This window comes from Hemiscyllium ocellatum, chromosome 8 (assembly GCF_020745735.1).
Source record: "Hemiscyllium ocellatum isolate sHemOce1 chromosome 8, sHemOce1.pat.X.cur, whole genome shotgun sequence".
Taxonomy (NCBI): domain Eukaryota; kingdom Metazoa; phylum Chordata; class Chondrichthyes; order Orectolobiformes; family Hemiscylliidae; genus Hemiscyllium; species Hemiscyllium ocellatum.
In genome coordinates, this window is record NC_083408.1 from 114,798,051 (window position 1) to 114,813,276 (window position 15,226).

Sequence of the window (15,226 nt, forward strand, 5' to 3'; positions counted from 1 at the left end):
GAAGTTGCCTGGACTCAATGGTCTGGGTTATAAGGACAGGTTGGACAAGTTAGGACTTTTGTCTTTAGAGCAGAGAAGACTGAGGGGGGGGTCCTTATATAGGGGTAGAAGACCATTAGAGGCATGAATAGGGTAAATGAATTCCGTCTTTTTCTCAGGGTTGGGGAATCGAGGACTAGAGGTCATCAGTTTAAGGTTAGAGGGGAAAGAATAAAAGGGAACCTGAGGAGCAACTCTTTTAATAGAGGGTGGTATGCATGTGGAATGAGCTGCCAGTGGAAGTGGTTGAGGTGGGTACATTAACAACATTTAAAAGGCATTTGGACAAATACATGGATAGGAAAGGATTAGAAAGATATGGGCCAAGTGCAGGGAAATGGGGTCAGTGTGATGGACATTTTAGTTGGGATGGACCAGTTTGGGCTGAAAGGCCTGTCTCAGTGCTGTAGGAGGCTCTGACTCGATGAGTTAACGAGTTTTGAGAAGACTTGTAGCTCAGGTTGACGTTCTCAATGTAGGTTTGCTTCCTGAGCTGAAATGTCCTTTTTCAGACATTTCGTCACCATACTAGGCAACATCTTCAGTTAGCCTCCAGATGAAACACTGAAGGTGTAACCCACTTTCTATTTATATGTTTGGGTTTCCTTGGGTTGGTGATGTCATTTCATGTGGTGACATCATTTCCTATGGTGATGTAATTTCCTGTTCTTTTTCTCAGAAAGTGGTAAATGGGATCCAAGTCAATATGTCTGTTGATAGAGTTCTGGTTGAAATGCCGCTTCTAGGAATTTTTGTGCCTGTCTCTGTTTGCCTTGTCCTAAGATGGATGTGTTGTCCCAGTTGAAGTGGTGTCCTTCCTCATCTGTATGTAAGCATACTGGCGAGGGTGGGTCATGTCTTTTTGTGGCTGTTTGATGTTCATATATTCTGTCGGCTAGTTTTCCGCCTGTTTGTCCAAGGCAGTGTTTGTTACAGATCTTACACAGTATTGTGTAAATCACATTTGTTTTAATTATTGTCTGTATAGGGGTCTTTCAAGTTCATTAGCTGCTGTTTTAGTGTGTTGGTGGGCTACCATGATGCCAAGGGGTCTGAGTAGTCTGGCAGCCATTTCCGAGGTGTCTTTGATGTAAGAGAGAGTGGTTAGGGTTTCTGGATGTGTTTTGTCTGCTTATTCGGATGGAACATAGAACAATACAGCGCAGAACAGGCCCTTCTGACCTCGATGTTGCGCCGACCTGTGAACTAATCTAAGCTCATCCCCCTACACTATCCCATCATCATCCATGTGCTTATCTAAGGATTGTTTAAATCTCCCTATTGCGACTGAGTTGACTATATTGGCAGGTAGGGCATTCCACGCCCTTACCACACTCTGCATAAAGAACCTGCCTCTGGCACCTGTCTTAAATCTATCACCCTTCAATTTGTAGTTAAGCCCCTTGTACACGCTGCCGTCATCATCCTAGGAAAAAGACTTTCACTGTCTACCCTATCAATCCTCTGATCATCTTGTATGTCTCTATCAAATCCCCTCTGAGCCTTCTTCTTTCCAATGAGGGTTTGTTGCTGAGAAATCAGCAGTCTGTGTTCATTGGTTGTCTGTTCTTTTTGAAAACACAGTATAGGTGATTTTTCCTCTGCTCTTCATAGTTACTCTGCACTGCAGTGTGCAGTGGCTCGTTGAAATAATGTTTCAATGCAGCTTTGTTTATAGATGTTAGGATGATTGCTTCTGTCGTTCAATATTTAGTCCATTGGTGTTATTTTCCTATAGACGCTGGTTGTAAGTTCCCCATTGGCTGTTTGCTCTACTGTGACATCTAGGAATGGCAGTTTTTTGTGGTTTTTCTTCTCTATATGAATTTTATACCAGTGAGGGAATTATCGATGGTCTTGAAGGTTTCCTCTAATTTATTGCGTTTAATGATGACATCCACGTAGCGGATCCAAATTTTGGACAGAGCTGTTTGTTCGAGTCTCTGCATTACTGTCCCTGCTAGGAACCCTGATCTCGGAGATCCCGTGGGTGTTCACTTGGTTTGTCTGGAGGTTTTGTTGTTGGGGTGAAGTGGGCGTGAAGGCATAGGTCCACGATGAGGTACCACATTTGGATTTGAAATCACGTCTCCACAGCATAAGCCTAGGCCTCTGGATTACGTCCTCCTGAGGGAGCAGACCAGGACCTCAGTTTGACAAATCATTCCGAAGAGAATCCTGCCGACCGTGAGGTACTTTCTCGGTACTGCAGCGAGTTAATGGGTAGGATCAGCCGAGGATTCTAAGCTCAAGGCTGCAAAATCCATGACCGTACAGCTCATGGAAGATCCTTTCCATAGAAGCAAGTGTAAGAATGGCACTAGGCCATGGGCAGAGGAGAAGAAATATCATGACAAGAAAAGTGTACGTGGGCATCATGTCAGTTACTGCACAGTTCCAAGCCATCCCTTTGCTGCTCTCCGCCGCACAGTCACGTCTGCCAATAACGTCTTCTTCAGTCTCAAATGGTTTACTGGCTGCATGATTCACAGCTTCAACCCTGTCCATTTACTGAAGGCTATATTTAATAAGCCAGAATATATTTAGCCCCAGCTCATCAGGACTCACTGTTATGATACCATCAAGCGTGATCTTTGACCCATGAGTCACATGTTATTTGGAGATACGGAGGACACGTGCATGTGAGGTTTTCCAAGTCCTGTGCACTCAATGACAGGCGATCAATGCCAAAACACCCTGGCGTGTCTACGTGCAATTTTACAACCGCTGTACCAAGCCCGGAGCAAGAGAGATCAGTGCATCTTTCCAGCTTTCCCTGTTTGGACTGCTGTGTACAGAAACCCACAAAGTTTGTCACGGGTTTGAACGTATAGACACTAAAACCTGCCAGAGGGAGGGCACAGTTTCTCCGATATTACTTTCTAGTCATCAGCTCTTGTAAAGCCGTACAATGGCTTATATTTCTCGAAGGGTGATGTAAATGGTGCTGGGGTCAAAGCAATGGCCAGCTCTTTCATTGTAAATCACACAGGTAGAATTGGGACTGGTCAACAGAAACTCAGCTGTGTTTTAAAATAGAGGATGGAATCATGGCTCCCAAACTGTTGCAGTTCTAAAAGCAGAGCTTACAACTACAAACAGACAGCATTGCCAAAGTAACCTTGCTGAGTACTCACACATCCCTCTACACAACAACTCATAAGAGTATTGTGGACTAAAACCAGACTCCTTTCTCAGGCACCACTAATCACAGGGCCTTGGTGACCAGATCAAATGCTTTTTGCTTTTATTCCCACCCCGAAAAGGGAAAAGAAAAAAAATTAAACATGGAGTTGTTTTTTTAGTACAAGCAGACACTGTTCAGGGATCTTTCTCAAACTGAACCACTGCTACTAAAACAATGCAAGCACCAAACATCCAAACAGCAGTCGTTACGCAACAGCTGGCTGAAAACAATTGTTTGCCCAGAATGGGGCTCACTTACGTGCATTCTCCAGGAACTTTACATCCTCCGTGGATCGAATGGCAGCCTTGTTTACAAATAGCTGCAAAACCAAAAGGAACATTCTGAAGGAGTCATTTCATTGAGACGTCAAATTATTTTGAGCACATCCCCATGGAGAGGCCAATGCCTTTGTCCACAAGATATCAACCAGGTGATCATTCTGCATGCACGCGTACAGGTTAAGCTGACAGTTCGTGCCTCTCCATCAGCAATGGATAGAGTGGAACAATGTCAGACAGGATCAGTAGCTTGGGGCACTGGCTGTCTTGGATCAGATACCTGGATATGTCGCAGAGAGATGGACTTTTCCCAACGAGTGAATAACTGTGTTCAGAGTCACAGATGTTACACACAGAAAGAGGCTAGTTGGTCCATCAAATCTATACAGCAATCTAGTCATTACTATTCCACACTCCAGCCTTACAACTCAACAAATTATATTCATAAAGTGCCCATCCTTTATCCTTTCAAAATCATTGATCACCATTTCTGTGAGCAGTGAATTCCCAGTCATTATCACTCATTGTCTAAAAGCAAATCATATTTCTCAGCATCCCTTGTCAAAATAGCTTTGGAGAAGGAGAATGTAGGTACAGAATTCAGGAGGAGGTACTGAGGTTCTTCAGGAGTTCAACGGAGGGAGTGAGGAGGTGATGTTGAAGCTTTTGGTGGGTTTAAAAGTCGACCATCCCCAGGTCCAGATGAGTTGTATCTCATGTTGCTGTGGGAGATGGGCAAGGAAATTATAGCAGCTCTCACTCTCTGGCCAGAGGACAGGAAGACAACTAATGGGGTTCCACTTTACAAGAAGGGTGGTACAGGTAGTCCAGGGGATTACAGACCAGGGAGTCTCACATCAGTGGTAGGGAAACTATTGGAGAAAATAGCAAAGGACAGAGTTAATCTCCATTTAGAGGGGCATGATTTCATCGGGGTAGTTAGAATGGCTTTGTCAAGGGGAGGTCATGGCTTGTGAATTTAGTTTAATTTTCTGAGCAGGTGACCAAGTAAATGGACGGGTGTAATGCAGCTGATGTGGTTTATATGGATTTCAACAAAGGCCTTTCACAAGGTCTCACGTGGGAAACTGATGGAGAAGGTAAAAGCTTTAGATCAGGATAACTTGGCAGGTTGGATCCAAAATGGACAGTAACAGGAGACAGAGAATGACGATAAGAGGCTGTTAGTGTGACTGGAACCCAGTGTGCAGTGATGTACCACAGGGATCAGTGCCTTGTTTTTTTATTGTTTGCGATAGTCATAAATGATGGAGATAAGAATGTTGGCGGGTGGGGTTTGGTGGAGGTGTGTGATAAGAAAACTTGTGGTTGAGTGTGTTAGGTTACTGGAGGATATAAATGGATTGGTCAAATGGGAAGATCAGTGGCAGATGGAGTTTAACCCTGGAAAGTGGTGCAGTTTGGAAGAAGGAACTAGACAAGGGAGTACTCAATGAATGCAGGACACCAGGAAGCTCAGAGGAACACAGGGATCTTGGGGTACTTGTCCACAGATTCCTGAAGGCAGTACAGCAGGCTAATAGGGTCATAAAGAAGGCATATGGGACTCTTGTCTTCATCAGTTGAGGCACATTTTATAACAGCAAGGACATTCCGTTGGAGCTGTACAGAACTTTGATAAGGACATGGCTCAGTACTGTGTGTGCACCACACTATAGGAAAGACATGATTGCACAGGAGGGTGTGAAGATGAGATTCACCAGGATGTTGTCTGGGATGGAGCAGTCTAGCTATGAAGAAAGACTAGATAAGCTTGGGTTGTTTCCTTTGGAGCAGAGAAGGCTGAGAGGGTCCTGATAGAGATGGATAAGGTTGCAAGGTACATGAAAAGGGTGAACGAAGGCAGCTATCCCTCCTGGCTGAAAGGTTATTAAGAAGGGAGCACAATTTTGAGGTGCAAGGCAGGAGGGTTAAAGGGGACTTGAGGAGGAAACCATACCACCCAGAGGCTGGTGGGAATCTGGAATGTACTAAAATAAAACAGAGAACTGGAGATCTGAAACAAAAACAGAAATTGCTGCGGAAACTCAGCTGGTCTGGGAGCATCTGTGGGCAGAAAGCAGAGATAACATTTCCAATCCAGAATAGAATGCATTGTCTGGGAGAACAGGTGAGGTGGGAAACCTTTAAAGAGTACTTGGATGGGCACTTGAAACTTCTTAACACTCAAGGTTATGGGCCTAGTATGGGAAATGGGATTAGTGGCAATTGAGTTTTTGTCAGTGCAGACTTGATTGGCATCTTCTGTACAGTGTCATACCAGGGTTCTATAAAAGCCAATGTCCCCAAGCCCCATCAACATCATCCAAACAGGGTTTTTCTCTCTACTATCCAAGCCTGTCACAATCATACCTCATATCAATTCTTCCTTAACTCTCCTTTATTTTGCCACCCTAACCTTGCAAGTAAAAGTAAAACCAAACTCACTCCAACCCCATTCCTGAAATCAGTCTGGCATATCTCCTCTCAAGCTTCGAGAACTTTAACATTGTTCCGAAAGTGCGGTGACCAGAATTAGATGCAATACTCTAGAAAACGTCTAGGCCGTGACTAGAGTTCAGCAAAACTTCCTTTTTATTGTATTTAATGCCTTTGAGGCCCAAGATCTCAATGTGCCTTATAATCCTCGAAGATCAGTGTGCCTGAACCACAAGTTCCTGCTGCCTCGCCACACTCTGGAACTGTGCCATTCAGTCCACACAGTCTCTCACTAGCCCTCCTTCCAAAATGCATCACCTCACACTGCTCTGTCTTAAATTCCATCTGCTGTCTGTCTGCCCATTTTGCTCGGCTACATTCTGTTGCACTCACTTTGCTCTTCACCATTCCCTCACATTTGGGATCATCAAAACACTTTGAAATTTTACTCTGTATTCTAATACTCAAGTCTTTAACTTTCCATAGAATAAACAAAAGCAGGAAGCATATCAATGCCCCATGGCAAACAATACAGTCTGCCAGCCACCAGTTTAAAGATTGACCACGATGTGGAGGTGCTGGTGTTGGGCTGGTGTGGACAAAGTTGAAAAAAATCACACAACACCAAGTTATAGTCCAGCAGGTTTATTTGTAAGCGCTAGCTTTTGGAGCACTGCTCCTTTGTCAGGTCACTAGCTCCCTGATGAAGGAACAGCGCTCCGAAAACTAGTGCTTACAAATAAACCTGCTGAACTATAACCTGGTGCTGTGTGATTTTTTAACTACAATTTACCATGACTCACTATGTTCTGTTCTTAAACAAAATTTTTGCCCAATGACTATATTCGATAAGCTTCAGTTTTGTTAACCATTTTTTTGTGATACTTTGTCAGTATTTTATTTAGAATTCATGATCCAATACTACACCAGACTAATGGGAGAGAGGGTGAACTGGAGGGAGCTCAATGTTGGTTGGTCCAGCACATTCCAATATTTTTATGAAGAACAGCTTGAGTTACAGCCAAAAATTACCTTCGATGCCAAGTGCAACCCTCATGACATCAGTGATTAGCAATCACAACATTGGCAAGAGATCAGATTTGAAATGATAAAATGTTGGTTCTGTTCCACATTGGTGCTGGTGTCCTACAGTGTTGAAGATGAGTTACCATTAGGAAGCTTAAGTAATGTAATAGCCTGTGACCAAGATATGTAATATTCATTTTAACGGAACCCATCAATATCATCAAGCTATGAATTCTTGCAGCACAAAAGCAGGCCACTTAGTCTATCGTGCTGCTAATGGGTTTGGGAAATTGCTGGTTTGCTCTGGTCTCTCCTGCTCTTCTCCAAAGTATGGCTAATGTTTTCCTTTTCAAGTATTTATCCTGTCTGCAAGTTACTACTGAATCTGCTTACATTCCTGTTAGGCAGTGCATTCCACATCAGACAGGAACTCCTCCACCCTGCAAATGATGGAATTAACTTCATTCTTCCAATTCTGGCATCCATGATTCTGATTACAACCATTTCAGGTTCCTAACCCCCAAACTCAAACCTAACTTTCCTTCTGCCTAAAGATGTGCTTTAAAATCTATTACCACGATCTAGACTTTGACAAGCTGCATTAATAGCTCCTCATGTGGCTCATTGCGTTATTTGCTAACACTCACATGGAGTATTTTATTATCTTAAAAAAAACCACATAAATGTAGTCAAAACATTCTAATCATACCTTTGTTCTTTCATCAATTGTCTTAAAGCTACATTCTGGTGATCAACTCTTCTGCCAGAACAGAGTTCCTCCTTCCTCACCCCAAATAAAATTCCTCATTTTGAATACCTCTGCTTGACCTCCCCGTAAACTTGGAGATCGCAGTGGGTCAGATAGCATCTACGGAGAGAGAGCAAGCTCATGTTTCAAGTCTAGATGAATTTTTTTTTAAGATTGCCTACAGTGTGGAAACAGGCCCTTCGGCCCAACAAGTCCACACTGACCCTCCGAAGAACAACCCACCCAGACCCATTCCCCTACATTTACCCCTGTCTAATGCACCTACACTGTGGGCAAATTAGCATGGCCAATTCACCTGACCTGCACATCATTGTGACTGTGGGAGGAAACCGGAGCACCCGGAGGAAACCCACGCAGACACGGGGAGAATGTGCAAACTCCACACAGTCAGTCGCCCGAGGCGGGAATTGAACCTGGGTCCCTGGCACTGTGAGGCAGCTGTGCTAACCACTGAGCCACCGTGCAGAGCTAAATGAATAAGTTTTGATGAAGAGTCTCCCAGACTCAAACCATTAGCTTGCTCTCTCTCTCCATGGGTGCCATCTGACTCGCTGTGTTCTCCAGCATTTGCTGTTTTTAGTACAGATTCCAGCAACTACAGTAACGTGCTCCTCCCTTTTAAGCTTGTCTGACTTTAAGAAGAACTCTAGGTTTTGCAGTGAGTTTACTTCACCGTCTCCCTCCCCTGGTACCAGCCCTGTATCCTTTCCTAGGCCCTGAATTGTAAATGGATGGATCAACGCGAGTTGAGAGTCCAGTCTGTGTAACAGCAGACTCCTTACCTTTAGTACATTCACTCCCCATCCAGCCTTCCATACACAGTTTGTTCCCATTCTGGTCACAAACAAAGTGACCAAACACATCATCACGGGGCCGGCAGAGTTTGTTGCAGGCCGTGCCGTAGTAATATTCCTCACACTTCACACGGATGCTGTATTCAAAGTGAGCCACGGCTCCATGGTGCTGCAGGGTCATCCACTGGGCCCCGGGGTTGATCATTCCTGTGTGAGCAGCTCGCTCAATCAGTTGCCCTTCGTCTAAACATGAGGAAGAGGAAAAAAAACAAATCCACTCAGTTTATCTTAAATGTAGAATGGACAATGCAGTTATATCCCATAAATATGGTCAAGGGACAAGTGGGTATTAACACTCAAGCCAATTGCATTTAATGTGAACACTGTTAACTGTGTGCTCACCTACATTCACATTGTTAAACTATTCCTGACATCATCTGTCACCAACAGGTCACACAATGGCATAGCAACATCTGCCTGCTTTAGAATGTTCTTACCCTAATGACTCCCAACAGCACCATCCATATGTTCCCACCTCCTCCGTGGCAGCAGGAGGCGGCCAGTCAGTTCCTCAGTTAGATCAGGCTGACGTCTATGCTAAGTCGAGAGTGCAGTGTTGGAAAGCACAGGAGGTCAGGCAGCATCCGAGGAGCAGGAGAGTCGACGTCTCGAGCAAAAGCTCTTCATCAGGAATGAGGCTGTGAGCTGGGGTTGGGGGAGAGAGCTGAGAGTGCAATAGGTAGGTGGAGGTGGGGGTAATGGTGATAGGTCAGAGAGGAAGGTGAAGTAGATAGGTGGGAAGGAAGATGGACAGGTTGGAAGGTTGGATCTGGGAAAAGATGGGGGAGGGGAGGTGAGGAATCTGGTGAAATCTACATTGATGCCTGGGGTTGGAGGGTCCCAAGGCAGAGGCATTCTTCGTCCAGGTGTCGGGTGCTGAGGGTATGGAGATGGAGGAGCGAGGGGGGAAAGTTGAAGTGTTGAGCCACGGGGCAGTGGGGTTTGGAGGGTGCGGGTGTCCCGGAGATGTTCTCTGAAACAATCTTCAAGAAGGTGTCCTGTCTCCCCAATGTAGAGGAGACTGCATCGAGAGCAATGGTTCCAGTAAATGACATGTGTGGAAGTGCAGGTAAATCTCTGATGGATGTAGAAGGTCCTTTGGGGCCTTGTAGGTGAGGGAGGAGGTATGAGCACAGGTTTTGCAATTCCTGTGGTGGCAGGGGAAGGTGCTGGGAGGGGAGGGTGGGTTGGTGGGGGGCATGGACCTAACTTGTTGGGCCGAAGGGCCTGTTTCCACACTGTAAATCTAATCTAATCAAATCAAAAGAGAGTCACAGAAGGAATGGTCTTTACTGAACACAGAAAGGGGTGGGGACGGAAATATATGTGTGGTGGTGCGGTCCATTTGTGGAAATGTCGGCAGATGATGCGATATATACAGAGGGTGGTGGGGTGGAAGGTGAGGACCAGGGGGGTTCTGTCTTGTTGCGGTTGGAGGGTGGGGTTCAAGGGCAGAGGTGTGGGACATGGATGAGATGCACTGGAGGGCATCATCAACCACGTGAGAGGGGAAATGGCACTCTTTGAAGAAGGAGGCCATCTGATGTGTTCTTTGGTGGAACTGTTCCTCCTGGGAGCCGATGCAGTGGAGGCAAAGGAATTGGGAATAAGGGATAGCACTTTTATAGGAGGCAGAGTGGGAGGAGGTGTAGTCCAGGTAGCTGTAGGAGTTGGTGGATTGTAGAAGATGTCAGTATTGAGTCGGTCACCATTGATGGAGATGGAGAGGTCCAGAAAGGGGAGGGAGGTGTCCAGGTGAACTTAAGGTTGAGGTGGAATGTGTTGATGAAGTTGATGAACTGTTCAACCTCCTCATGGGAGCACGAGGTGGCACCGATACAGTCATTGATGTAGTGGAGGAAAAGGTGGGGAATGGTGCCGGTGTAACATGTGGGCACGGTGACTCAGTGGTTGGCACTACTGCCTCACAGCACCAGGGACTCAGGTTTGATTCCAGCCTCGGGCAACTGTCCGTGTGGAGTTTGCACACTCTCCCCAAGTCTGTGTGGGTTTCCTCTGGGTGCTCTGGTTTCCTCCCACAAGCCAAATATGTGCAGGTTAGGTGAACTTGCAATGCTAAATTGCCCAGAGTGTTCAGGGATATATAGGTTAAGTGCATTAGTCAGGGATAAATGTAAAGTAACAGGGTAGGGGAATGAGTCTGGGTGGATTACTCTCTGGAGGGTCGGTGTGGACTTGTTGGGCTGAAGGGCCTGTTTCCACACTGTAGGGATTCTATGTGCTTTCTATTCTATTTTAACTACAGAAGATGGACTGTTCCACGCAACTGACAAGGAGACAGGCATAGCTGGGGCCCATACTTGTGCCCATGGCTACCCCTTTGGTCTGGAGGAAGTGGGAGGATTCAAAGGAGAAATTGTTAAGGGTTAGGACCAGTTCGGCCAAACGAATGAGAGCATTAGTGAGGACACCAGGAAAGGAAGAAACGGAGGGCTTGGAGGGCCTCGTCATGGCGGATAGAGGTCTCTTTCTCCTCGTTGATATCAATTCTAACCCCATCGATCTGCCTTCTCCACATATCTACAGATCCCTATGGGATTATTTAAAATGTCTGGAAAGTCCGCTCAGTGGATAATTAACCGTCAAACATTATCACAAACTTTTGGACATTATTACATTGCGCAATGCAAGTTCCCACAAATTAGTTGCTACATTTCCTACATGACAGTGATTAGAGATAAGTACACTATGGCTATGTCCACTTTGGAATAAGCCGTAGTGGCAAGGAATCACAAAGCCTTTCCACCACAGAAAGAGATCGTTCAGCTCCACCAGATAGGTCCATGCCAGTATTTACACTCCATTGTTCCTCATCTAACAACCAACTGTTGGGAATACATGCTTACACTAAAGGATTGTGTGAAACATTTGAAGATACAGACCAGTTTGGACATTTTCAGAACTGAAAAGCACGTAGTTTTATCAAAGAAAGAAGTGCGCAGCTTAACATGTGCAGTGAGTCACCTGCATTTTATACAAAAAAATCAATGACTCTGGAGAAAAGACAAACAAAGCTTTCACGGGGATTTAAAAAATGGGATTTATGGTCCTCAGTTATTGGAAAATCTGGTTTTAAAAAAACAAGGTGGCCCTATGTTAATGGTTCAAAAGGTGTGGTGCTGGAAAAGCAGTTCGTCAGGCTGTTACTGAGGAGCAGCAGAGTCGGCGTTTCCACCATAGGCTCTTCATCGGGAATGATCACCTGATGAAAAGCTTCTGTTTGAAACATTGCCTCTCCTGCTCCTCGGTAGCAATGTTTCAAATAGAAGCTCTTCATCAGGCGATCATTCCCGATGAAGAGTTTATGGTGGAAACGTCGACTCTGCTGCTCCTCGGTAACAGCCTGACCAACTGTGCTTTTCCAGCACCACACCTTTTGACTCTCATCCCCAGCATCTATAGTCTTCACTTCCTCCTAGACTAATGGTTGCCTTTTGTTTTACAGGCCTATTACAGAAGCTGATCCAAACACACTAACAGATTCGGGAACAGCTTCTTCCCTGCTGTTATTAGACTCCTGAATGGATCTCTCCAATTTCAAATGTAATGTTGATCTCGCTCTTTGTGCTCCTTCTCTGCTGCCGTAGCATTGTTTTCCTTGCTCTTTTCTATTACCCTAACACATTTTATATGGCATAATCTGCTTGTACTGCACGCAAAACAAAACTTTTCACTGTACCTAGGCACAGTAATAAATCAATCAAAACTTAGTAGCCAGTTAAGGAAGATAAAGCAGAAATTGAGAGTCTCTCTCCGAAAATTCTTTCCTCAGTATAAGTTCCAAGGGACCAGACAAAATTTCCAAATGCCAATATTTCTAACTTCCTTGAGAAAACTGGACCATAACAACTTTTAAAGACTTGGGTCCAAAAGGATGGTAGAACGTCCGTTCTGATTCCATTACTCCACGGCGATCTGAAATTCTACTTAAAGCAATAGGAAGTCGAGTGGACGGAGGGAAGCCAAGACGTTCTCTGCTTTGTTTCAGACACTTGGAAGAGATTGCCTCATGGTTTAATAATCATTAGCTGAGTAAGAGAGAAACAGGAGATTCATCCCACCTCCAATATTGATCCTGTATTGAATTAGTTATTCTCAATACTTGTGTGGAGGAACCTCAGGGAGAGAAGGGAACGGGGAAAATCCATGTTTTTAAGATGGTGGTCAGATGACCTGGTCGTGTAAGCATGCACACATCCCTGCATGGAACATGAAGAGGATTAGAATAGACCATCGTATCTTCAAAGGTCAAACAGCAACACTTGTTCATGAGCACTTGAGTGCAGGACTAGGTAATGTCTGGGGCAGCAGACATTGTGACCCCAGAAGGAAGGATTAACTATTCAATAAAATCCAGGAGAGAGAAAAAACAAATCAAGATGCCTATTCAGCTCATCATCTCAGCTATCAACACCCAAGATTGTTAGCATTCACCTTTCAAAGATGAAGGGAGTAGTTGAGGCCTGCACCATTTGATAACTGCACATTGTTTTTGAGTTTCCCTACTAACTTAGCAGGAAGTTCTGCTCGGAGTTCTTTTTTCAGCCAGAACGGAAATACTAAGGAATTCTGAAACAAAACAAATCTCAGGTCTAGCTATTTTCTCAAGACTGTTGGCCCCACCACACCCATCCAGCATGAGCGACTAACTGAAGCACACACGTACTTATGCTGTGCTGTGTTTTAGATAGGGCAGACATTGAAATACGCACAGAGTTTCCGCATTCCTTCCCCTAGTCTCCCACTTCCCACGCTGCTGAGGCCGCGTAGATTAACATGTTGACAAAGGGGTGAGCGTTTGCTATTATTCACATACTGCTGGGTCACCAATACCGTCTCCAATATGTAACTTAGTACGACTCTGCTGAGCCAGTCACTTTAGGTCCAGCAGGTTACAGGTTCAAGCCTGGCCAGAGACTCTGGGTCAACAGTTGCAGTGGGGTACTGAGGGAGTGCTGCACTGTCAATGCATGCAGCTTTTGCATGAGACATTAAATTAAAGATCTCTCTGCTCTCTCAAATGGGTTGTGAAATATTCCATACTAATATTTTGAATGAGGAAGAGATATGTGGGCGGCACGGTGGCACAGTTGGGCGGCACGGTGGTACAGTGGTTAGCACTGCTGCCTCACAGCGCCTGAGACCCGGGTTCAATTCCCGACTCAGGCGACTGACTGTGTGGAGTTTGCACGTTCTCCCCGTGTCTGCGTGGGTTTCCTCCGGGTGCTCCGGTTTCCTCCCACAGTCCAAAGATGTGCGGGTCAGGTGAATTGGCCATGCTAAATTGCCCGTAGTGTTAGGTAAGGGGTAAATGTAGGGGTATGGGTGGGTTTCGCTTCGGCGGGTCAGTGTGGACTTGTTGGGCCGAAGGGCCTGTTTCCACACTGTAAGTCTAATCTAATCTAATCTAATCTTCCCTGTAGGCGAGAGCATAAATAGATTAACTGGCCATTGACAGCATTGGACCTACCACCGGAGAAGGTAAATTTCCTTACGAGCCCATCCAATTGCATCAACTTCCATTTGTTTCTCGAAGCAGCTTCCCCTTAATGCGTTTGTAAGATTTGTATTCCAAAGGTACCTGGTTCCACATGCCAACCACTCAAGTTGTTCTTTGTGGAAGCTTGCTATGCATCTTTTACCTACCATATTTTGTAAATTACAGTGACTTGATTGGCTGAAGTGTTTTAGGATGAGGGATTTTGGTAGGCGGTATGAGAAATTTAAGTTTTCTTTCCTTCACACAAACCAGCCCAGTTCGGGCACTAAGCTGGTGCAGAAACAGCTGACATCACGTGGGCAGTACGTTTACTAACATTAGCTCTACGCTTGGTTAGGGAAAATGGGATCAAAAGGCAGAACTGTTCCACTACCCAACTGGCATTTAGCACAAAGTCAACATGGTTTTGGTGATCAGGTATTGACTACACCAGACCCAGCCCTGGTCACAACAGGTCAACATTGCAACACTGCTTGAGGATCATACATAACACAGTAATGTTTGGGAGGAGGCCATTTGTCCCACACACACCTTTCTTATGCAGTGGACTTCCCCATATCCGCCAAAAGATCTTCATGCACTTCCCAAATAAAGATAACTGGCAAAGAACTAAATAAGCTGAAAATGTGTTGCTGAAAAAGCGCAGCAGGTCAGGCAGCATCCAAGAAACAGGAGATTCGACGGACGTCGATTCTCCTGCTCCTTGGATGCTGCCTGACCTGCTGCGCTTTTCCAGCAACACATTTTCAGCTCTGATCTCCAGCATCTGCAGACATCACTTTCTCCTCAAAGACCTAAAAAAGGGGAATTGATGAGAAACCCAAATGCACAACAGATGAAATTTTTTCTAGAGTAGATTACTGACAGTGTGGAAACAGGCCCTTCGGCCCAACCAGTCCATACCGACCCGCCGAAGCGCAATCCACCCATTCCCCTACATTTACTCCTTACCTAACACTACAGGCAATTTAGCATGGCCAATTCACCTGGCCTGCACATTTTTGGACTGTGGGAGGAAACCAGAGCACCCAGAGGAAACCCACGCAGACACGGGGAGAACGTGCAAACTCCACACAGTCAGTCGCCTGAGTCGGGAATTGAACCCGGGTCTCT

General features: G+C 45.3%; 1 protein-coding gene across 2 annotated transcripts in view; it reads right to left on the reverse strand.

Annotated features, from left to right (window-relative positions):
• Nucleotides 1–15,226, reverse strand: part of jag2b (jagged canonical Notch ligand 2b) — a 232,857-nt gene that overhangs the window by 108,101 nt on the left and 109,530 nt on the right. For both annotated transcript variants that reach the window (XM_060829495.1, XM_060829494.1), the window contains exons 4-5: nt 8,521–8,775; nt 3,485–3,545 (exon numbers count right to left, since the gene is read on the reverse strand). In XM_060829495.1, coding sequence (XP_060685478.1) covers nt 3,485–3,545; nt 8,521–8,775 — 316 coding nt within the window. The remainder of the gene's footprint in view (nt 1–3,484; nt 3,546–8,520; nt 8,776–15,226) is intronic.